Raw genomic sequence first — 21,627 nt, 5'->3', positions numbered from 1 at the left:
TCCCACCCCTCTGGATATATCTTCTGTTTTTATAACTGTGGGAATACTCCCTTTTCTGCTGTTGTACTGTTCCAGAAAGAGGCTGGTCTGTCATTCTTTCTCTCCTCCTCTCCAGCTCCTTCTGCAGTTGTCTAGGATGCAAAACTGGTCTGATTTTCTTGTTCAGACTTGGAATGTTGATCCATTTATTAATAATCAGTAACTGCACCTGACTTGCTGTAATTTTGAAAGAGCAGTGGCTATGTCAGCTCTAGCTTTCAATCAAGAGGAAATTAAATGTATTAACTTTGAATGCCTTTTGCATGATGGGATTGAATCAGCATGTGCACTGCGTTGTTTAACAAACTCTGTCTCTTTCTCTCCCTCCCTTCTTCCCATCCTATTTTCTTTTTCCCTTCCCATTCCACACCCCTTTTTGTCCCTGTTGACTTTATGCCAACTGTTTTTCGTCTCTCATTCTTTTAAACTCTCCCCTTCGTGCACTCCTTTCATCCTGCTCTGCACCCTGTTTTTCCATGGGTGACCACACGTGCCCCCCTTGTGTGCCCCCATGACACGACGAGGCAGTTCTGACGCTGTCTGCTCCCCCCATAGTGCCAGGCTTCTGTTGTACAGTTGGAGTGGACTGGAAGTCCCTGACCACCCCGGCCTGCCTGCCCCTCACCACCGATTACTTCCCCGACCGCCAGAGCCTGCAGAACGATTACACCGAGGGCTGCTACGACCTGCTGCCAGAGGCTGACATGGACAGGTTTGGCCAGCACCTCCTCTCTACAGTCCTGTGCTTAAGGAGCAGGTGATGGAAGAGGATCCCTGCAGCTGTACAAGTGGATGATGGATTGCTAACAGAGCAGCAGAATACTTACATTTTTCTTTTTTTTTCCAGTGATAGCTTTGGACATTTTCTGATGTTCCCACTTGACAGTATGGTGTGCTCTGTAGATTTGATCTTAGAAATTGTTTGGATACAAATTTTTGTCACTTTTCTGTCGTGTTTTGATCAAAATATTCAAGCTATCATCTCTGTTAATCTACTTCCTAGAAAGTGTTTTGGAAACACTAAATTAGCAAATGCACGTGGACACAGTATTTAAGATGCTTATCCTCACTCTAAAGGATATTTAGTTTAAAGAATCTTGTTGGAAAACACAATTAGACCTGTTTAGAATTAGGCCAAACAGAACTTCTCTGCTTGTCTCAGAGGTCTCTGGTAACTATTCTTTAATAGGGTTAGTTTGATTTTTACTGAAGCAGTCTAATTATCTTAATTTTTTTTCAGTCTTTCCATAACTTGTAAGACATCAGAAGACCTGCTCGTGTTGCTGCTTTATGGGAGCAAAGCAAAAGTATTAATCAGGGTGGTTGAAATATATAGGCAGTAATAGGATTAATGAAGAAACACATGAAAGAAATGTCAGTAGGAAGGCAAAGTTCAGAGCAGGAGCTGCACTAAGATGAATGTGTTCTCTAGCCCCTCCCTGCTCTCCACTTCCCACTGTGGGAGAGGCTGGAGCATTGCTGCCCACTGGCATTCTGAGCTCTCCTGAGATGTACAAACTGCACTGAGGCTGCCTGCAAAGTGCTGGAAAAGTCATCTTTGGGGAATTTATTGTTCCACAACTGCGTAGGCAAATTTTTTACTGGTTGCCAAACTGCTTTCAAAGGCAGCAGTAAATATTGCCAGGCAGTTCAAGACCCTGTGTCAAAAGGTGCCCCTTTTCCCTCCTGCTCCCACCGGCAGGTGTTCCCAGGCACAGGGCTCCAGGGCCCAGAGCAGAGCTAAGAGCAGGTGTGTGGTCAGCTTCCTTATTCTACTCTGCTTAACCTTTGTGTCCAGGAGGGATGAGGAAGGAGTGCAGATGACAGCCCAGCAGGTGTTTGAGGAGTTTATCTGCCAGCGCCTCATGCAAGGCTATCAGATAATTGTGCAATCCAAGCCGCAGAAGCCGGCCCCGGCCGTGCCGCCCCCGCTCAGCAGCAGTCCCCTCTACAGCAGAGGTGAGTCACCTGGCCTTGACAAGTCAGGCTTTTCTCTTCTGCCAGTCCCAGTAACCGCGAATTAGGCACATCCACCAGCTGCTCATCACTTTACCTTGGCTGTTCTTTGGTGGTTCTGCCCAGGGAAGTTCTGAATGGTTGGTGTATGAATCCAAACTGCTCTTCTTTGCTTATGATATCAGCAAATCTTGACTGTAAGAGCAAAAGACTCCTTGTGCAACTGCTCCCTAGAAATGTGGCCTGAAAGCTGGGTTTTAGGTTGTGCTGAGATCAGAAACCTGCTTCTGGACTCCAGTTCTGGAGTCTCTTTTGATAGGCACAGTTTGTTGATAAAGTTCTGAGTACTGCAGTAAGCTGAAAGGGTTTTGCTTTTTACAACTAGGTCTTGTGTCGAGAAATAGACCTGAGGAAGAGGATCAGTACTGGCTGAGCATGGGCCGTACTTTCCACAAAGTCACCTTAAAAGACAAAATAATTACTGTGACTCGGTACCTGCCAAAGTGAGTAACTCTCTGCTTGAGCAGTTTGCTGTCAGTGTTCAGAGGAACATTCTTCTGCAGCTCTGTGCTTGCTTGAAAGAACACCTTTCTTGTTAGGAGAAAAGAGAAGCATCAGTATCAATAATACTGAGGTTAATGCTTGTGTTTGATCTTTTAGGTATCCATATGAATCTGCTCAGATAAACTACACCTACAGCTTGTGCCCCTCACACTCTGACTCTGAATTTGTCTCTTGCTGGGTAGAGTTTTCCCATGAGAGACTAGAAGAGTACAAGTGGAATTACTTGGATCAGTATATCTGCTCTGCTGGCTCAGAGGATTTCAGGTGAGAGCTTCTTTTCCATCCAGACTGTTCTGTGTCCTAATTGCCTCTTTTTCTTTTTGACCTAAAATTTCATCATCAAGTTCAACCCACGAATGCTCAGTGGGAGAATATCTGGCCTGCTTTCACTGTCAGCTTCCAGCAGCTGTTGCCTTGTAAGAGCCTTGCTCTGTGTTGCTGCTGCTTAATCTGACCTTTGATACAGACTCTTGATCTCAAAATTCAGTACGAACTTCTTTTCTCCTCTGCTACAAAAGCAAAGAAATAAGATAGCATTTTGTACCACACATATGCTTTTCTTGGCTTCTTACTGATTTCTGGATCTGACTCAAAACTTCCATTTATTTTGAAGCTGTTGCAGGTTTGCTTGAGTGCTGGGCTTGACATGCAGTCCTACTCCTAAGCTGTGGAGCAAGTGCTTACCAGAAATGTGGAATATCTCCACTAGTATCAATAGCTTTTTTGATATCTTCTCTCCACACAACCAGTCTTTATCATCTTTTCTTTTCAGGTCTCAGTCAAAATACCTCCTACGCTAATGTGCACCTTGAAAATTCCTTTTTGCTTGCATATTTTTAGAGAAAAAGCTTTTGGGGCCTATCTTTTAGAGAAAAGAAAGCATATCTCTGTGTGCTAATTACTCTGAGGATAACCTGTTGCCAGTGATACTCAAATTGCTGACCATTCCTTTGCACGTGTGCTCGTTCTGTCTCAGGGATAGCAGCGAGGGTGGTCTCTGCACTCACTGAAACGTGCAGCAGGTATAAAGATTTACACTTTAGACTCTGGAAAACCCTTCCCAGGACGGTGCTGAACTCTCCTGCCTTCCACATTGCCGCAGCCTCATCGAGTCGCTGAAGTTCTGGAGGACGCGGTTCCTGCTGCTGCCCGCCTGCATCAGCGCCACCAAGCGCATCATGGAGGGGGAGGCGCACTGCGACGTGTACGGCGACAAGCCCCGCTCGGACGAGGAGGAGTGGCAGCTCCTCGATGGCTTCATCCGCTTCGTGGAGGGCTTGAACCGCATCCGCCGCCGCCACCGCTCCGATCGAATGATCCGAGTGAGTCCCGCTGGGGCTGGGTGTGACCCGGGCCGCTGATGTGGCGCCAGCAGGGAGACCCGAGTGCATCCCGGGCAGGCTGGGGCACGGCGCTGTGTCCGTGTCTGTGTCATCCATCCCTAAAGGACACTGCTGACCCGTGGGCTGGGTCAGCTTTCAGACACTGGGGCTTAATGTACTGGTTTTGCAGCACAGAAGTGATGTTTTGGTAGAGGAAACAGAGCTGTTTCCTTCAATGGCTTGAAGGAAATTTCCCTGGGATGAGCATCCCGTGCTGCTGTGACTGGACCCAGGCTCAGGGCAGTTCTTTCTCAGGGACAAGCCAGGCTCTTCTGCACTATCTTGGCCTAGCACTGCTCTGTTTTGTACCATGGCCAGTCTTTTGTTACCCAGGAGCTTGGTGCCTCCTCTTTGCAGGTGTGCTCTGCTTTGTGCTGCAGGTGGGATTAGCCTGGGTGCACCACTCTGCCTTGTGGTGCAGAGAGCTCATCCAAAGGGGTCTGAGGCAGTTAAGCTGGGGTTAACCTGGATTGGTTCTGTGCTGCACATTCAGGAGAAGAATTGGGAAAAGAGAAATATGTGAGTGAATTTTTTGGTAAACAGTAGTTTCAAGAGGCTGAAGAGAAACTGTGTTAAATCCTGTTCCCATTCTCACAATAGACAGTAATTTATTTTGAAGCAAATTCACCTTTTTCAGAATAACAAATAATTTATTTTCAGAATAACATCCACAAAAGACACTAGGCTATTCCACTTCTTGTGTACCAGTGATTTGACTTCATTTTAAAAATGTGCTTAATAAAGCCCTGATAACATGAGGTCTTGTGTTCTTGCTTACTAGTTAAGCCTAGCTTGACTAAGTCTGTGCTTCCATTTTTTCTTTGTTAGAAAGGGTCTGCCATGAAAGGCTTGCAGATTGCTGGTCCAATCCCCACTCACTCCCTGGAGCAGTCTGGGCCTCCCATTGGGAAAAAAGGAACCTCAGCACTCTCAGCTCTGCTGCAGATGGAAGCCAGTCAGAAGTGAGTCTCTACAGGCTGTGTGAAGAGCCAGGAACATCCTTCCTGCATATTGCACCTGGCTGGCTAAAGCACATTTGGGGAACTATTCCTCATGTTGTGTTAAATTCATAAGAGATTAATATTTTTAGTGCTAAATTAGTATTACACATGCATAATAAAACTGAGTTCAAGGGTCCATGTTGTTTGTGGGGGTAAAAGGTACTTATGGAATGTTGGATCTGTGCCTGTGTGTGGGAAAGCAAATATCTGAAAATACACCAGTACCCCTCTGCAGCAGTTGCCTTTGGGGGGAAGCTGACACAAAGTATGTTTGAATAAACTCTGTATTCCTTCCTTTTCTTTTAGGTCTCTGGGGGAGCAGCAAGCAGCAATGCTTTCTGGCAAGAGCTCTGGCCAGCCTTCAGAGAGTGGGAGCATTGCTATCACACCCACCTATATGGACAGTCCTCGGAAGGTAAGGACTTCCTGGGCTTTCTTTGGCTGCTGTTTCTACATAACAATTCCTCAAATAATCAAAGATTATTTCTCTGAGCACTTGCCTACATCATATACATTTTACTCTAATCCAGCATGGGCTGCTCCTGTACTGGCCTTTGTGTGCAAAGGCAGAGGAATTAAATTCTGTAAGAGTGACAGTGGGGTGGAATCCCTGGGATGCTGTCTCAGCATTTTGCTGATCTAAGTGCTGTTTGCTAATTAGTGCATTTCCTTTGCTGGTAGCACATTTCATTTCAGTCATGGCTTGACTGTTGGGTGTAGCAGTACAGTGCTGTGTGCACCTGTGTGCAGGCTGTCTTGGAGAGGAAAATCAACTTCTAGATTGTGACAGTGTGAACACTGAGTGGGATTTTAACAGGAGGAACTTGAGTGTCTTGCCTCTGTTTAGAGGAGGGGGTGTGTTCCTGAGAAGTGATTTAGATGTCATTCCTTCACTGGCTGGACTCCAGGCTGGAGAAAGTGATCTTCCTGGAGCTCTCTTGAGGCACTTAAAAGACTGTGCTGTCCCTCAGCCTTTCTGTCAACTGTCCTATGAGACCCAGGAGAGCAGGAACTCCACCTCCAAGTCCAACCAGAAATATCTGATTATTTTTCTGTGTTCTGACATGAAGGTCTTTCAACTGAAGTAACAAGGAACTGAATAAAGATAGAGGACTTAAATGTGACTTGTCTTTGGGTTCAACAGTTCAAATATTGCAAAGAAAAAGTTCTCAGATTCACCACTATCAACCACTTCTTTCAGCATTTTTCTCTAAGCATCTAATGTTTCTACATCCACTGTTTTGTGCCACCACTAGGAACAAGTATTGTGTTATCCTGGAGACCTAGATACTGAAAGTTGAAGTGATAGAGCAAGTGTGATCATCTTAGTACTAGACACTTACTCGTAGTATCAGTGTTTGGAGAGCACAGATGAGTCTGGAGCAGGATGTGCTAGGCCTGGAAACAGCAGGTGCTCAGACTGACTTGAGGTGTGTGTGCAAATTTCCACATCGTAATTCAGGCTTTGCATGCTTCTCTTCTACCATTTTGAAAAATCAGCTTCTCTCTGTAAATACAGAAATCTTAAATGTTCCTCTCTACCAGTAAAAATTCCATGTGAGAAACAGGAGAGAAGAATGTTATGTCCAGTTGTTCTGTGTGGCAGAGGGGGCAAGAGGCAAAGTGGGCTTCCCTAGCAGTGGCACAGGAGTGTGCTGGGACCAGATCAGCAGAGTTCGTGCTACCAGAAAATGCCATTGTGAGTAATGTTAAAAGTAATGTTCAAAAGCCTCTCTGGAAGGCAGACTGGAGACTCTGGAAGAGTGTGTTATCAATTGAAGGCCTTTCATGCTGCAGCAGTAAACACTCCTGTAAATATTTACACACAGAGACTGGGAGATAAGCAATTGCAATCTCCTAATTGATGGCTTATGCCTGTTGGAAAGATGCCAGTGGGCAGGCAGCATTGTGCTCACTTGGGAACAGCAGCCAGAATGTGCCTCGTGTCACAGCCCCTGCAGGGCTCCTCAGCACAGGGAGGTCTGGCTTTCCACACACTTGCAGCCAGAGAATTGACAAATTATCACAGCTGTGAGCTCTGCCAGCAGCCAAGGGAGCAAGTGCTTTTCTAGGATGTCCTTCAGTGCTTGAGTTATTCCAGATGAAAACTGAGCCACTGGCTTTGCATCACTTTGTTTCTGAGTAGAATTGACAAGTCACTTGAGCCAGTTACTGGGCAACACTGTGGTTTTAACCCAGTGAGTTCACTTGATCCCTGATCTGTTTGGGAAGTCTTTGCCCTTATGGATCCAGGGCACTTGGCTCTGCTTCTGCACAATGTAAATTGCCAGTCAGGTAACCCTGGTATTGATTCTTCCCAAAAACTGTTTTATAAGTTCATACCAAGGTAAGCATCATCTTAACTGCAGGCTAGACAAAAATATTTTGCCAAGGGAACAGAATAAAGAATTGCAAATGGGGAATGAAAATCTAGATGAGTTCCAGTACATTGTCTTGTGTGATAAGAGAATCGTGACACATCTTTGAATAGCAGCTGGGGATAAATGCACCAGGGTTTGTCAGTAGGCAGGAGCATAGCACAGGCAGTGTCTGTTCAATTTTGCATCAAGTATTAAACACAGTGTTGGAAGGATCTTGTGATGAGTTTTTCTTCCCTTTCCTTTGCACCATACCACACCTGCATGTACGAGGAAGAGGATGCTTCCTGAAAACAGCTCCTTTGCCTTTCCCTCTTTATCATTTGAATGTCTAACAGATTAGAAAAAAATCTGTCCTTTGGATATTTGGCGTTACACCTGTGGTTTCTGTATTTCAGTTTTGTATTTGGGATGGAAGCCCCCATACTTCAGAGCTCAAGATTTTCTCCTTTGAAGTATGGAGGGAAGGCTGCAGTTTCAATTGGCTTCTGTGGGTTTAAAATTTTTGGGAAAGCATCTGTGCCAAGGGAGAGCAATGTCTTGTTACAGAGAGAAAAAGTAAAGGTGTGTGTGTGAGTAATTCCTGATGCTCTGCATTCTGCTGCATCTGACCTTCTGGGTCTGGGATTTGCATTCTCCTCATACTTTCTCTCTGTGGTCATTTCATACTTGCACAACCTTGTATTTGCTTTTCTTGAACTCCTTGTTGCTGTTGCCATTAATGGGCCTACTTCCTCTGATGCCTTCAGGATGGGGCCTTCTTTATGGACTTTGTTCGCAGCCCACGCACAGCTTCAACCTTCTACTCCCAGGTTAGTTTGGAATGGCTTTTTGTCATCTCTGGCTTTGGATTGAGGTGATGGACAGCATTTGTGTCCTGGGCTTAACACACTGGGAACCTGTGTTGGTTTCTAGGTACTCTCATTGGGAGTGAGATGTACAGTATTGGCAGAACAAAGTGGCAGATGCAAGCATTTTTCTCCACCATTCCATGTCTGTGCTGTGTTTTGGATGTTCATGTGCCCTGTCTCACTGTCCTTTGCAGTACTGTCTTGTCAACTACTAAAGCTGCTCTTTTTGGTTTTCAGTAAGTGCTTGTTTTCCATCTTCCCTCACTGAGGCAACAGCTCACTTGTCTGGTTCTTGGCTAAATTTCTTCTGTGGTGTTTGACAAGTGACTCTGGAGATATCCAAGTCAAATTGTCTCCTCGAATTCCTGAACAACTGAGGCTGAAAATATATAGTATCATCTTGATTTAAGAGTCCTTGTGACTGAAGTCGTTTGTCCACTTAACACCAGTTAGGAATTAGCAGTAACACAGTGTGGCCATAGGAAATGCTGCTGCTTGAAGTGAGCCCTGAGGAGGGAGAAGGGCTTTTGCTGGCTGTGGGCACTGTAGAGTTGACCCTCGAGCATCTGCTGGTTTTGGCTGCCCAAAAAGAGACATCTGCCATTAGAGATTTTTGGGGTGTCAGAAGTGGCATAAATAAAGGACTTTTGGCAGTCAGACCTAAGTCAAGCTACCAGCTTTGTGATTTTTAGCTGTGTGTATGCTGTGGATTCATCACGGCAGAGCAGCCCCCATGTTTACACCAGCTTGAGTTAGAGTTCCTCTGCCGTTCGTGTTCTCTCCCCCACCTCTCCAGCTTTTATATAATGTGCCTTTACTAAACCATACGTGTTAATGACAGATGGCAATTACAGCCTGTACTTAGCTGAATCCTTCAGCATTCATGCTCTTTCTGAAATGATTTTATGTTAATTTTGTGAACTATTCAGTCTACCATTGGAATAGTGCGAGTGTTCCTGCGGGAGGAAAGTGTTCCTGTTGTCTTGGCGACATAGGTGTGGGTGGGTGTCAACCAGCCTTCTCATACTGCCCTGAGAAAGGAGGCAAGATGAGCTGGTTTTTTTTTTGAGCATTATGAAACTTGAATTCGTGTGATACATTTGCATATTTTTGAGAGTTAGACTTGAAACTATATTTGCTGAATGCTTACTACCTTCCCAAAGTGATAAAGTGTCCTGTTGTGTGCTTATAATCATAGTTATTCCCTTGGGTTGAAAGTGTCAGGTTTGGACTGGTGTTGCTGGTTTGCCAGTAGTTCTCTCAATGCAATTGTTGCTGGGCTGGTGATCTTCATATTTATTTGGGTCTGAATTTGTTGTTTGTCAGGAGCTCTGTAGTGATGACAGAGTCAGACTGTATTTATCCCTTCTGCATATGCCTGTGCTTCCTTAGAGTATTGCTTGTTGTTGACTAACTTGGGCTGAGGCATGGATGATGTGGGGAGGGGAGAAGATGGGAAATGGATTACAAGATGGATTTCATAGAGATGTTGCTGTGTTTGCTCCTCCCAGGTCTCTATTGATCAATCAGTTCCTGCAACCTCAGATGGCAGCACCTTGCTACCCACGGGGCAGGTCCCTGACAGGGGCAGCAGCCAGGCCCTGGGGAGCACCCAGAATGCTGCAGAGCCAGGATACAGCTCAGCTGCTGCTGCAGAGGGCAGGTAGGAGAGGCACAGCAGTGCTGTACTGCAGAGCTGTTCAGTTCCAGCCCCTTGCTGGTGTCAGGGAATGGGCAGTTGAACAGGAGCCTGGGAACAGGCTGTGCTGTGCCTGTCAGCACGAGCAGGCACTTGTCACAAGACCTTACTGCTGCATTTCCACGTGCAGACAGAGTGGTAGTAAAATAAGCCTTGCAACCCAGTTTTCCAGAATTAAATGAACACAAGGCCCGATTTCTCCACCCACAAGAAGGGCTTCATTCTTCAAGAAGTTAAGAAATTCCATTTCTGAAATCTGCTAGTAGGAAACCAGGCTTTGAATTGACATTGTGTCTGTTTTGGCAGGGGATGTGGGGGCTGCAGGTCTAATTGGATTGAGTAGGTTGATGAAATCCAAGAGGTTCTGACCTGGAAGCAAGACACCAGGGAGGAAGCAATATTGAAAATAAACTTTATTAGCACCTGTTTCCTGTGGTTTGAATTACAGTAAAAAGAAAATTAGCCAACTTCAAAATGTTTGCTCTCAATTGCTGCTGAATATAGGTGGATGTGACACATTGTGCACTGGGTCCATATAGCAGTATCCTGGTGACCTCGGGGGGGGAATACTCATCTGATGCTTTTAGTTGTGCTTGAGATGAAAAAGGAAATAAATGTGGCAAAGCCATTGTTGAGAAGAGAGAGCAATTTTCTTAAATGTACATATTTGAACAAATCCAGCAGCTTCCTTGATTTCTGAATGTGCTCCTGTTTACTGCCCAGCTCTCAGCAGTGTTCAGCAAGTGCTCTGACTTCCTCCTCCACTTTGGTAGAGATTCTTGAAGCCGTGAAACACCCCACGTAAGTTTTTAATATAAATGTGCTTAATCTGTGACGAGATGTTTAATAAGAGGACATGAGAAGTGGAGTCACTCAAAGGAGAGCCCCATGTCAGCTGTTGAAGGGTTTTAAACTTCCTTTTGTTATTCAGTTCCAGACTCTCTAATAAGGAATTTTATAGAAATTGAGATACAAGCAAAGACTTCAATTATTAGAGTCTCAGAACCTTGTCAAATCAAGAATTCCCATTAAGTCTCCAAAGTGCTGTCAGTGACAGCTCTTCATCTTGTTACCAAAAGCCAATGAGACATCACTCCAGGGGCACTGTGCATTTCTTGTCCTGTGTTCTCTCCTCCCTCTCTCTTTTTTTCTTTCCCCCAGCAGTGTTTTTTGTCTGTGTTCCTTAAGAGAGCTCTCGATCAGCCTGTGTTAACCCGTGTGACTTGTGTGCTTCAGCACAGGGATCCAGCTGCTCTCTGAACAGAAGGGCCTCTCCCCCTACTGCTTCATCAGTGCAGAAGTTGTGCACTGGCTGGTGAATAACGTGGAAGGGGTGCACACCCAGGCCATGGCCATTGACATAATGCAGGTAAGGAAACTATCCAGGAGCATATGGAGGGCCAGAAATGCCTCAAGCTGTGAAGAAAGTAAAGTTTTAGAGGAAAGCATAGCAATAATTTCTCTTACTTATTAAAATCCTCTTATGGACGAGCATTGAAAGCAGTGCTCAACAGAATATGAGGTAATGATGACATTTTTTGGATTCCCTATCACAAAACAGGAACATATTCTTCACTAGTAATACATATTTTTTTCCACTTACATGATGATGGTTCTGTTTATAACCTCCAATTAGCTGGTACTTATCAAGTGCTCTGCATTGTGTTGGAATTGAGGCACTGGGCTGTGATTTGGTTTTCCATTCTGATAATTAGTTAATAAAGTTGAAATAAAACCAGCATATGACCTCTCAGATCTGAAGCAGACACACTTTATGCAGGAACACTGCTTGTATTCATCAAGGGATTTTTCTGTATTGAACTGTGTCAGGGGCAGAAGGTTGGAAATGTTCTGGAATTCATTCCTCTGCTGAGATCCCATATCAATTAACAGAGAACTTAGAATGCTTCCAAACTCTTACCTTCTATAAATCCATCTATAAAACCAGAGCAGGGTATGGGAGGAAGACAGACATCTGTAGAAAGGTCAAATGTAATTTCTCAGAGAGATAAGAAATTGCTACATTTACTGAATATCAAGAGATAACTTTCTGGTACTCTTGTTAGGCACATATCTGGACAAAAAGATGAAAAAAAGGAAAAGAAAATTACTTCCTAATGTTCTCTAGCAACCTTTTTATGTAACTGGAAGAGTGATTTCTTTATCATGTTTGCTCTGTTCTTTTTTCTTGTTCAGAAAATGTTAGAAGAGCAGCTTATTGTCCATGCATCTGGAGAAGCTTTACGAACCTTTATTTATGGCTTTTATTTTTACAAGATTGTTGTGGACAAAGAACCAGAGCGAGGTCAGCATTGTTATTACAAGACTTTCCTCACTATCCCTTTGCATAATCACTCGGCTGTTCTTGATTCTCAGGGGTGCTGCAGCAGGAATGCATTTGGGGAGCAACCAAAACCATTGATCTCAAGAGTCTGAGAAATTTGGCCTTTTTAGTTAAGGAGAGGAAAAAAAATAGCAGAAAACATAAATTAATTTTTATCCTGCCTCTTTTTCATCAAGAACATTCTCTGTCTGAGCTTTGTCCACTTGTTTCTAACTGGACATTCCTTCCCCTTCTGCAGTGGGGCTGCAACAGCCTGCCATGTGGCACACAGCTGCCATGGATGACTTCTCAGCCTTCCAGAGGAAATGGTTTGAGGTGGCCTTTGTGGCAGAAGAGCTGCTGCACTCGGAGATCCCGGCGTTCTTGCTGCCCTGGCTGCCCAGCCGCCCCGCCTCCTATGCAAGTAGGCACAGTTCCTTTAGCCGCAGTTTCGGAGGACGGAGCCAGGCAGCTGCACTCTTAGGTAGATGCACAGCACAGGTGACAGCTGGGGAAGTTCCAGGGGATAGTTTGAAAGGGGAAGAGCAGCCAGCCAAGGGTATGATCTCACGTGGACCAGCAATAAAGCTGCAAATTTCATGCTGGCCTTACAGTGTCTTGCATGTGGACTCGCTCTCATGTGCTGGAGGTGTGTTTCACTGGCTGGGCAGGAAACTTTTACTTCAGAGTACTGGAATACAATAAAAAGTATTTCTTAAAATACTCCTTCTTCCTGAACCTCTAGAATTTGGGGAGGAAGATACTTTGTCTCCTGGCAAATCCAGAGAGACTGTTCACAACCCGTAAGGGGTATGGAGGGACGAGTGGTGAGAACAGCAAAGAAACCAAACTGTTCTTAAAATTACATATCTAATTGCTTCCTAGGGGCAAAAGCCACAGGGAGGTCCAGATGTGTTAGAAGTTTTCTGCGATGTGCTGGAGGCTTTTAGCTAATCTGAACCAGACTCCTGACATTAATGAGTCTGTGAAGCCCAGCTGCAGATGATCCCTGTGGTATGGAAGCAGTAGGAAGTTCTTGCTGCTGGGCAAGATCCCATTAGTATCCAATGTTCTCTAATGTGTGGAGAGTAACCCTGACTGCCTCTAACAGCCCGTGAAACACACTGGCTGCGTGACTGACCCTGTTGCTTTGTCAGCTTCTTGTTACATTTCCAGGCCAGCCTGAGTCACTTGCTTTTGTTCTCCTTTCCTTGTTTAAAAGAAAAATCATTGCTACAGAACTGCAGCTTCAGGTTTATTTAGATGCATCTGTTAAAGGCCTAGCAACTAAGGATAAAGAGAAAAGTTTTGCTTTTCTCCTGTTGTGTATATTTGACCTTCTGAAGAGAAGTGCCTTACTGCAGGTGTAGTATCTCTTAAACCTGAAGTCACAGTAATTCTTGTGTATTTCTGAGAACCTTGTTTGAAGAGGAACAGCATCAGAAATCCGAAAGCATTAAAGATGGGAAGTCTGAACCAATGGTTAATTCCCTGAAGTCAACATATGCGGGTTATTTTCCCTGTCACATGATAAATCTGTTGCCTTGGCTGGTATCCAACCTCATTAGCTCAGTGGCTGGCTAGAGCTGAAGCCTGAACTGGCTGGCATGAAAGTATTGTGGAGGCTGGAGGCACTGGGGCCAGATCCTCTTCATGGTTTGGTCTCTTACTCACTATTTAGCCTGAGAAAACCAGTTCACATTCCTCTGTCTGTGCTCTCTTGTGAGCTGAGAAGACTGAGACTCAGCAGGCCTGCACCCCTGGGGATGAGTAGAAGTGTGCCTCAGTGTCCCCCTCACCTTTCATTTAACAGCAGCCAGGAACAGTGTGTTCCTGCAGCATGTGGGTATTACACCCCTGAGTAGCTCTCCTTTTCCTTTCAGTTGGGATTATGTTCATTTTACTATTTCACTAATTTGCAGCCCTTGAACGGTGATAAATGCCTTCAGATTGCTGTCATGCAGTCTGGGTTTTCAAGGAATTGTAGTTTCTTGTAGAAAAATTGAGTGTGGAAGTTTTTTCTTACAAAGGAACTGGTTTGAATGATGCTTCTGTGCTGTCCCTCTTCTAAACAGTATTCCAAAAAAACTTCAGCAGTTCATCTGAGGTAAAGAGCTTTACTAAACCCAGATGACCCCTGGTCCACGTGACTTCATTTGTTCCTCTCTTGGTCTTGATTAGGTTGTGGTTTTTATTTCTTCCCCTCCCCACCTTCCCTAAATGTCAGGCTGTGACATAAAATTGCATGCAAGCATTGGGAGCTCTGGAACAAGCTCCATTATCTCTCAAATCTTTATCCCTCCCAATTTCCCAATCACTTGCCCAGTGACTGTCCCCTTTTCCCTTCCCAGTGGAAGTCTGACCTGTGATACAGCTAATTTTGTCCCTTTGATTTATAGCAGTGCATGCACTAGCAACTGTAGTCATGTATGTAGTGGAGTCTGACTGGAGAATAACCTGCCTGCTCCTCTCCGATTTGCTTAGTAAATCATTAGTTACATTCTCAATAGTAGAAGACAATTGGGAAGCAGGTGAGTCCTCTTAAAGTCTGACCTATGGAAGCCAGAGTATATTCTATTAAAACAAGTTGGTTTTAATCAGAAGCTTCTGAATTCAGACACATGGACATGTCTCATCAGTGTTTAATGTATTTTTTATTAGCTCACCTTGTTGGACTGGTTTCCTCTGGCTTTGCCTGTGAGCTGCAGCTGCAGACAAGGCAGAGAGAGTCCAGCCCTAACAGGGAGTCTGCACTCTCTGGGGAAAGCAACAGTCTAAGGGAGCAGGGAGCTCATTCTTCACAGTGTGCTAGTTTGGGCACACTGGGCTGTGGTGTTATCACTGACCTCTTGGCTAATGACCAGCACCTACCTGACTGAGCTGCTTTGGTTTCACAGCTTCCAGGATGTTGTTTTCCAACACACTTTGTTACAAATTTGGCACCATAACCTCCTGACTGCAAGTATGGTGTTCACAATATCCCAAAGGAGCCAGAAAAAGAAACTCAGTGTTGGTCTGACAATACCAGATCAACTCAGAAATTGCAAATGACACATTTCCCAAAGACAAAAGTGGGTCTTACTTATGAAACAAAACTGTGTGATGTTCTTTCATTTTTGTTGTGTTTTTATTTTTCGTGTTCTGTGCTGCAATAATAGCAGTGTAAAGGGTTTCCTTATAACCTTGAAAGTGCCTCCAGGTAACTTGCAGTAGCAGTGAAGGTGGGAACTTTCCATCTACCTTGAGGAAGGATTTCAGGTTGTTTTTTTAAAAAAATACCATCAAGCCATCACATTATAAGATAATTTAAAAGCTGACCCTATCTGGGGTGCACATCTGCTTCAGCAAGAGGTAACATGCATCCCCTATGCATGCAATAATAAAAAGGGTAGAAGTTTTCTCATAGAAGCCTTGCAACCCTTTGTTTTCTGTCAATTTTTAACATTACAGAAATGTTAAATTATGTATTTGTCTAAAGAAAAGTTGAAGGTGGTGTGTTTATAGCAGGACTTTGGTCTCCAAGTCAGGAGATCTGGGTTCTGTCCCCAGCCTTGCAGTCCTGTGTGTGACACCAGCCAGGTCACTTCCACTGCTGTGCTTCTCTCCCTCTCCTGCCTGATGCCTGAGGGTTTCTGTCACCAGGATGCTGAGGTGTGGGGCACAAAGGGAGCTGCATCTTGGGCACTATCCCAGCCCTACTGCAAAGCACTAGGAGCTGTTGCAGTGGTCAAAGTGCTGCTGCATGTCTTGGCTGACTCTTCGTGCTTTTACAGAAAGTGTTGGATGTGCACTTTCAACAATGTGGTAATGTGGGATATTGATACGGGATTAAAGAACCAAGAAATTTAACTTCTAATCTCCTTTGGCTGTGGAAAGTCCTGGAATGCTCCTGCCCCATGTAACAGCATCCTGTTGTGATTTCTGGTGGAGGCATATAGAAATATTTGGAATGTTTTGGGCATGAAGAAGCTGGTGTTGTCTAGCTATGCATAATTATGGCACCAGTTGCCTGTTGATTAACTGCTGGATTCTTGGTTCTCTCTCCTTATTGCAGCTGAAATGTCTTTTGACTGCTTGGGGAGGTGATTCTGTAGCACATGCCCATGACATGAGAAATACTTCAAGATTTTTGTCTTTTGTGATCTGGATGAGCCGCATTCTGGGACTTTTTTGCCAGCCCAAAAGTACCTGGGGAGGAATGGGAGGAGAAATGAATTTCAGGTTACTTATCTTGGTTCTTCTCTTCTCTTCATCCTGTCTGCCACCTTCCCTTTAATGGCCCTTCTGAACACTGTCCCTTGGCTGCCCAGCTGCCACGGTGCCCGAGCAGCGGACGGTGACGCTGGACGTGGATGTGAACAACCGCACGGACCGGCTGGAGTGGTGCAGCTGTTATTACCACGGCAACTTCTCCCTGAACGCTGCCTTTGAAATCAAGTTACACTGGATGGCAGTGACTGCAGCTGTTCTTTTTGAGATGGTGAGAGCCTGGTGTTCTGGACAGCCACAGAAATGCCTGCCTGGCCTCTGTGTCCCTTGGATAACTGGGGACATTGTGTTAGGAAGTCTTAGGGAGAGAGACAGTGGCTTGCATCTGCCTTTATTTCCATAAGTAATTTTCCTGGTGGTTGTTAGCGTTGCTGCATCTGGTCAGCATTTATCACACCAGCTATAGTCATTCTGTCTGCTGAGTGTGTTCTGCTTTCAGTGGGTTTTATGCACAGTATGCAGAGATCAACACAGGTCAGGGTGATAAATTTAAGTCCCCCTTAGGCAAATTTTAAGCCCTGAGCCAGGTCTTTGGAAAAAAATCTGTTTCGCATTACATTCCTTCTATCCCCAAACCTTAAAACTTTAAATCTCAGTGGAATTGCTTTCATAACAGGGCTTTTCCAGGCAATGTGGTTTTCTTGCTCAGGAATGTTTTAGGGTTTTTTTAACTTGCTGAAAACATTTTGAAATGAAAACATGTCACTTTTTAATTTTTAGATTAAATTTTTAGATTAATTTTTAGGTTTTTTTCCCTAATGTAGCTTCTGTAAAACTCAAATGATTTAATGCCAGGTTTTACCCCACCCAGCCAGACAGCACTAGGTAGTTGGTTCTGCTTTTATTTAAAATCAATTGCACTGTTCCAGTAAAGCAGAAGTGTTTAGCCACTGGTGATAAGTAGGCTGAATCAGTTCCTGAAAAATGTCCTATTTTCAAGTGCTTTCTGATTGATGGAGCACTTCAGAAAAAGGAAAGCCTGATGTCTTGTGCTTGTACTGCTTTGCTTGCAAGGACGTTGGTGTGCCTGCCATGCCGAGCAAGCTGAGCCTGGGGAGAATTGAGCACGTCTGATCTATTCTTGGGGAATGAGTTGCTCTTATGCACATAAGTGCCCTTCGTCAGCTGGCATGTGTGTGTGATTCATTGTGTGAATTTCGGCTCAGGTTCAGGGTTGGCACAGGAAGGCCACCTCCTGTGGGTTCCTGCTCGTCCCGGTGCTGGAAGGCCCCTTTGCTTTGCCCAGTTACCTGTACGGGGACCCACTTCGAGCTCAGCTGTTCATCCCACTCAACGTGAGCTGCTTGCTGAAGGAGGGGAGTGAGCACTTGTTTGATGGTAAGAAATGCACTTTCTTTTACCCCTCAGGGTACTTTGTGCAAACGGGTCACTGTTGGTGCAGAGCTGACATAAAGGAGCTCCTTTACCAGCCAGCCTTAGGTGGCTGATGGAGCTGGTTTTGAAGGTCAGCAGCCCCTCAGGAAGGAGGTGCTGGAGGAAGCTGTGCTGGCAGGCTGATTGTAGGCAGCAGGAAGCACCAACACACAGGAAGGGTGGTCTCCCCAGTGATGCTTACCCTGTGCACTTTCAGACCCGTGTCCAGTAGCTGTTGTGTTTGACAGACTCTTGTGTCTGTTTTGCTGGTAGACCCACAGCTGCTCTGCATTTGTATCCTGCATTTGTTTATTCTCCCCCTCCCTAAGATTGGGCTTTCACCACTGCCATCCTTCTTTTGTTGTTGCTATGGTTACTTTAATGGTTTCAGTGTTTGCACATGAGATTAAGCAGAGAAACTGCAATCTCCTTTTCTGCAGTGTGACCTCGCCCTTTCCAGTGAGCCTGTTGTGGTAAACCTCAGGTGGAGCCACAAGATAAGAGACCTGTGCCCATGCAGAGAAGGGCAAAATGCATCATGAGGAGGGACAATTAGCAAAAGGCTGTTTTAACATAGTAAATTTGATATTTTCATTGACCCTTGACTCAGTGTCCAGGTGTAACTGTACAATGAATGTGACAAATCCATATGCTGTGAGGTCACCATAGCCCCACTGACTGAATTAAATATTTTCAGAGCACTCCTGTGATACACAGCAGCCCACTCTTCTTCCTTGCCCCCTCCCACACCCCCCTTTATGTTCCTCTCCTTCATCTCAAGAGACACAAATAATAAATTCAGATATGAGTCCGCTACTGGAGTGCACAAGACACATCTCTAAGAGACACCTGACAAAAAAGTGTGACTGAAAGAAATGGCTAGGGGGAAAAAAGAGTGCCCTGAGGCCTCCTGAGAAAACCTGAAGTCTTTAAAAGGAAGGAAATAAAGTAGCTTTACTAGATAATTGTTACTTTTCTATTTGTTTCAGGCTTTGAACCAGAAACATACTGGGACCGAATGCATCTTCTCCAGGAAGCAATAGCACACAGGTGTGTCTGCACTGGAGTGGGGTGACCAAACAGTTCCTGTGTCCCTGGACAGTGTGGGATGAAGGCTTGTGCTGAGCAGTCACTCCTGAGTCACTTGGGTTCTGTGCTGTCTCCTCTCTGAAGTCTGCTTACAGACTGTCAGACTGACATACAGCCTCCATGCCCCAGGTGGTTCTGTGGCTGCAAGGGGCAGCTGTGTGGGGTTTCAGCCTGTCTCTCCTTAGGAACCAGACTCTCCTCCTAGGGAGAGCCTTGCCTTTGGAAAGTGCCCTTATTCAAAGTTAGAAGCAGAAAGGCTGTAAATGGATTCTTCCTGAGAAGGAACAGTTATTTCCTTCTTGTGTGTTTAGTACAGTCTTGAACTGGATGGCACCTGATGAGTGACAATAGGCAGGAGACTGGGGTGGGAGCTGTGCAGAGGAGGTTGGGCCCAGTTTAAGAAGGAATGGTTGGAAGCTGTGGATACAGTCTAGCCTTATCCCTTTGTGTGATTGAGCTGCCAGTTTCTTTCATGGTGTAGATGCCAGGGTTTTTTCATGACAGAGAGTGCTGTCTTTTGTAATGGACTTTAGCTTGGAAATCAGCTTTTATTAGTTTTGAAAGCAGGAGAAGAGCAAGTATCCTACAAACAGCAGAGAACTGCCAGGTAAGCCTCTTGAAGTTCTGCATGGAACATTGCACATAATGAAAATAATAATGTTGCAGCTTGAAACATGCCTAGGGAGCATCTGTCTTGACTATTGCTCTTCCCTCTTTCATGTGCAGCTGCCCCATTTTGTCAGAGACTGCATGGAGCTGCTACTCTTGTTTCCAGCTCGAGTCAGGACAGGGAGCAGTGTGGGGTGACAGGCCTGAGCAGTGTGGGGTGACAGGCTTTCACACTGTGTCTGGCAGGGGCACAGAATATTTGGAGAGGCTCAGCTCTTTTCATCCCTTTTTCTTTTGCCTTCAGGCCGTAAGAAAGGGATAGTGGAAGGATTTCCTCTGGTGCCCCTGCCTTTGGTTGGGGAATTCTACCTGGAGTGGCTCTTTTTGTTTTCTTTTTTATTCCCCTTGTCTCTATTTCTTCAGATTTGGATTTGTACAAGATAAATATTCGGCCTCTGCATTCAACTTTCCTGCAGAAAACAAGCCCCAGTATATCCATGTCACAGGTGAGCAATATTTGGGAGGCTCTGTGGCAAGGAGCCACAAAATGAGAACCATTTTACATGTGGTTTGTGTTTCGTGTCATTGATGTTGGTGCTGTTCTGTCCCTAACCAGATGACAAGTAGGTGTGTCAGAAAACACAAACCAGAAAACTGGAGGGGGCAGTATGAAAAGCACGAAGTGTTGCTGCTAATAAATGGTGTTGGTTTGAAATCCTGCTTTGCAGCAGCTCTGAAACTTTTCTTTCCAGAAGATGAGGAAATTTTAAAAAATAAGGCAAAGTTTATTCCAAGGTCAACGTAAATAAATGTGTACCCAGAAGCAAGAAGGAGGGAAAGGTGCTGGGAGAAGTCAATGTTCTGTTCTCGTGTCAGTGCTCTATTCTTGTGCTTAAGGTCTGTTGTAGATGTATCTCTACCCATACACACTGCGTGGGAGATAGATCAAACATTTAGGGTCTGCTTGCTGAGACGTGAAAACAATGACAGGAAGGCAGTGTTTGGAAAATTGCAGAAGAGAATGGAAATGGATGGGAAGTTAGCAAGATGGATCAGAGCCTACATCTTTGCTTCATTCTGTGCTTCTAAGAGAAAGGCAGACAAAGTGCACTCCCTCCTGGTGTTGTAACATACAGGAAGAAGTAGCATCTAAGGGCCAAGGAGGAAAAGTGTATCCCATTTTCTCTTGCTGAAAGGCAATTAAATGAAACTCAGACCAGTTTCATTTCAGAATTTAATGACACAGCTACCATTAGTAGGGACTTAGGCCTGCCTCAGACTAAAGTGCTGTCTGTTTCCTGCAGGGACAGTGTTTTTGCAGCTGCCATATTCCAAGCGGAAGTTTTCCAGCGGGCAGCAGCGGCGCCGGCGCAACTCCACCAGCTCCACCAACCAGAACATGTTCTGTGAGGAGCGCATCGGCTACAACTGGGCCTACAACACCATGCTGACCAAAACCTGGCGCTCCAGCGCCACCGGCGACGAGAAGTTCGCAGACCGGCTGCTGAAAGACTTCACAGACTTTTGCTGGAACAAAGACAGCCGGCTTGTTACGTTCTGGACTGACTGTCTGGACAAGATGCATGCTAGTGCCCCGTGAATAGGGTTCTATCTCTTAGGGAGACAGCTAGAAGCTTTACCTTGTGGCAAGGAAGTAGAAGTGAAGAGTCTCTCTATTGGATTCATATTGAGGCTCCAAGAGGACCTGAGCGATATTGCTGTTGATATTCAACAGAATTTGATTAAGTGCTTGGAAAAAAAGAATTTGAGCTCTTGGCTTGCCAGTATCTATCACCTGACCTCAGCTTGGTTTCAAGTAGCTACAGTCCTTGGTTGCCAAAACTTCAGTGAGAGCAGAGCTAAAGGAGGGAGAGTGCAAGTGGTTTTCAAGGGCAGTTGGATTCAGCACAGTGTGATGGTATCAGCTTCCAGTCGCTGGAAATGATCGGTGCCAGTTGGCATCTGATGTGCCTGGCAGCAGCCTGTCCCTTCCCCTTTCAAGGTGTACCTGATTGTGTGAATATGTAAGATAAGATGTGAGAGATGCTTGTTAAATTTTCATACGTGTAAATAAGTAAAATGCAGAAAATGGA

The 21,627-nt window shown here is 45.1% G+C and overlaps 1 protein-coding gene across 9 annotated transcripts in view; it reads left to right on the top strand.

The window, feature by feature from the left end:
* Positions 1 to 21,627, top strand: part of DEPDC5 (DEP domain containing 5, GATOR1 subcomplex subunit) — a 39,185-nt gene extending 17,558 nt beyond the window's left edge. The window contains exons 26-43 of one of the 9 annotated variants that reach the window (XM_041488457.1): positions 568 to 751; positions 1,838 to 1,998; positions 2,381 to 2,498; positions 2,656 to 2,823; positions 3,662 to 3,881; positions 4,770 to 4,903; positions 5,249 to 5,357; positions 8,070 to 8,132; positions 9,683 to 9,834; positions 10,594 to 10,671; positions 11,107 to 11,239; positions 12,067 to 12,175; positions 12,453 to 12,617; positions 16,504 to 16,673; positions 17,629 to 17,800; positions 18,826 to 18,886; positions 19,958 to 20,040; positions 20,839 to 21,627. In XM_041488457.1, the coding sequence (XP_041344391.1) occupies positions 568 to 751; positions 1,838 to 1,998; positions 2,381 to 2,498; positions 2,656 to 2,823; positions 3,662 to 3,881; positions 4,770 to 4,903; positions 5,249 to 5,357; positions 8,070 to 8,132; positions 9,683 to 9,834; positions 10,594 to 10,671; positions 11,107 to 11,239; positions 12,067 to 12,175; positions 12,453 to 12,617; positions 16,504 to 16,673; positions 17,629 to 17,800; positions 18,826 to 18,886; positions 19,958 to 20,040; positions 20,839 to 21,134 (2,576 nt within the window). In that variant the 3' untranslated portion in view covers positions 21,135 to 21,627. Of the gene's footprint in view, positions 1 to 567; positions 752 to 1,837; positions 1,999 to 2,380; positions 2,499 to 2,655; positions 2,824 to 3,661; positions 3,882 to 4,769; positions 4,904 to 5,248; positions 5,358 to 8,069; positions 8,133 to 9,682; positions 9,835 to 10,593; positions 10,672 to 11,106; positions 11,240 to 12,066; positions 12,176 to 12,452; positions 12,678 to 16,247; positions 16,415 to 16,503; positions 16,674 to 17,628; positions 17,801 to 18,825; positions 18,887 to 19,957; positions 20,041 to 20,838 lie in introns of those variants that run through there. The other 8 variants (XM_041488455.1, XM_041488456.1, XM_041488459.1 and 5 more) reach the window with 8 other exon arrangements.

This window comes from Pyrgilauda ruficollis, unplaced genomic scaffold (assembly GCF_017590135.1).
Source record: "Pyrgilauda ruficollis isolate IOZ18807 unplaced genomic scaffold, ASM1759013v1 scaffold9, whole genome shotgun sequence".
Lineage (NCBI taxonomy): Eukaryota > Metazoa > Chordata > Aves > Passeriformes > Passeridae > Pyrgilauda > Pyrgilauda ruficollis.
This window is presented reverse-complemented; position numbering and strand designations above follow the sequence as displayed.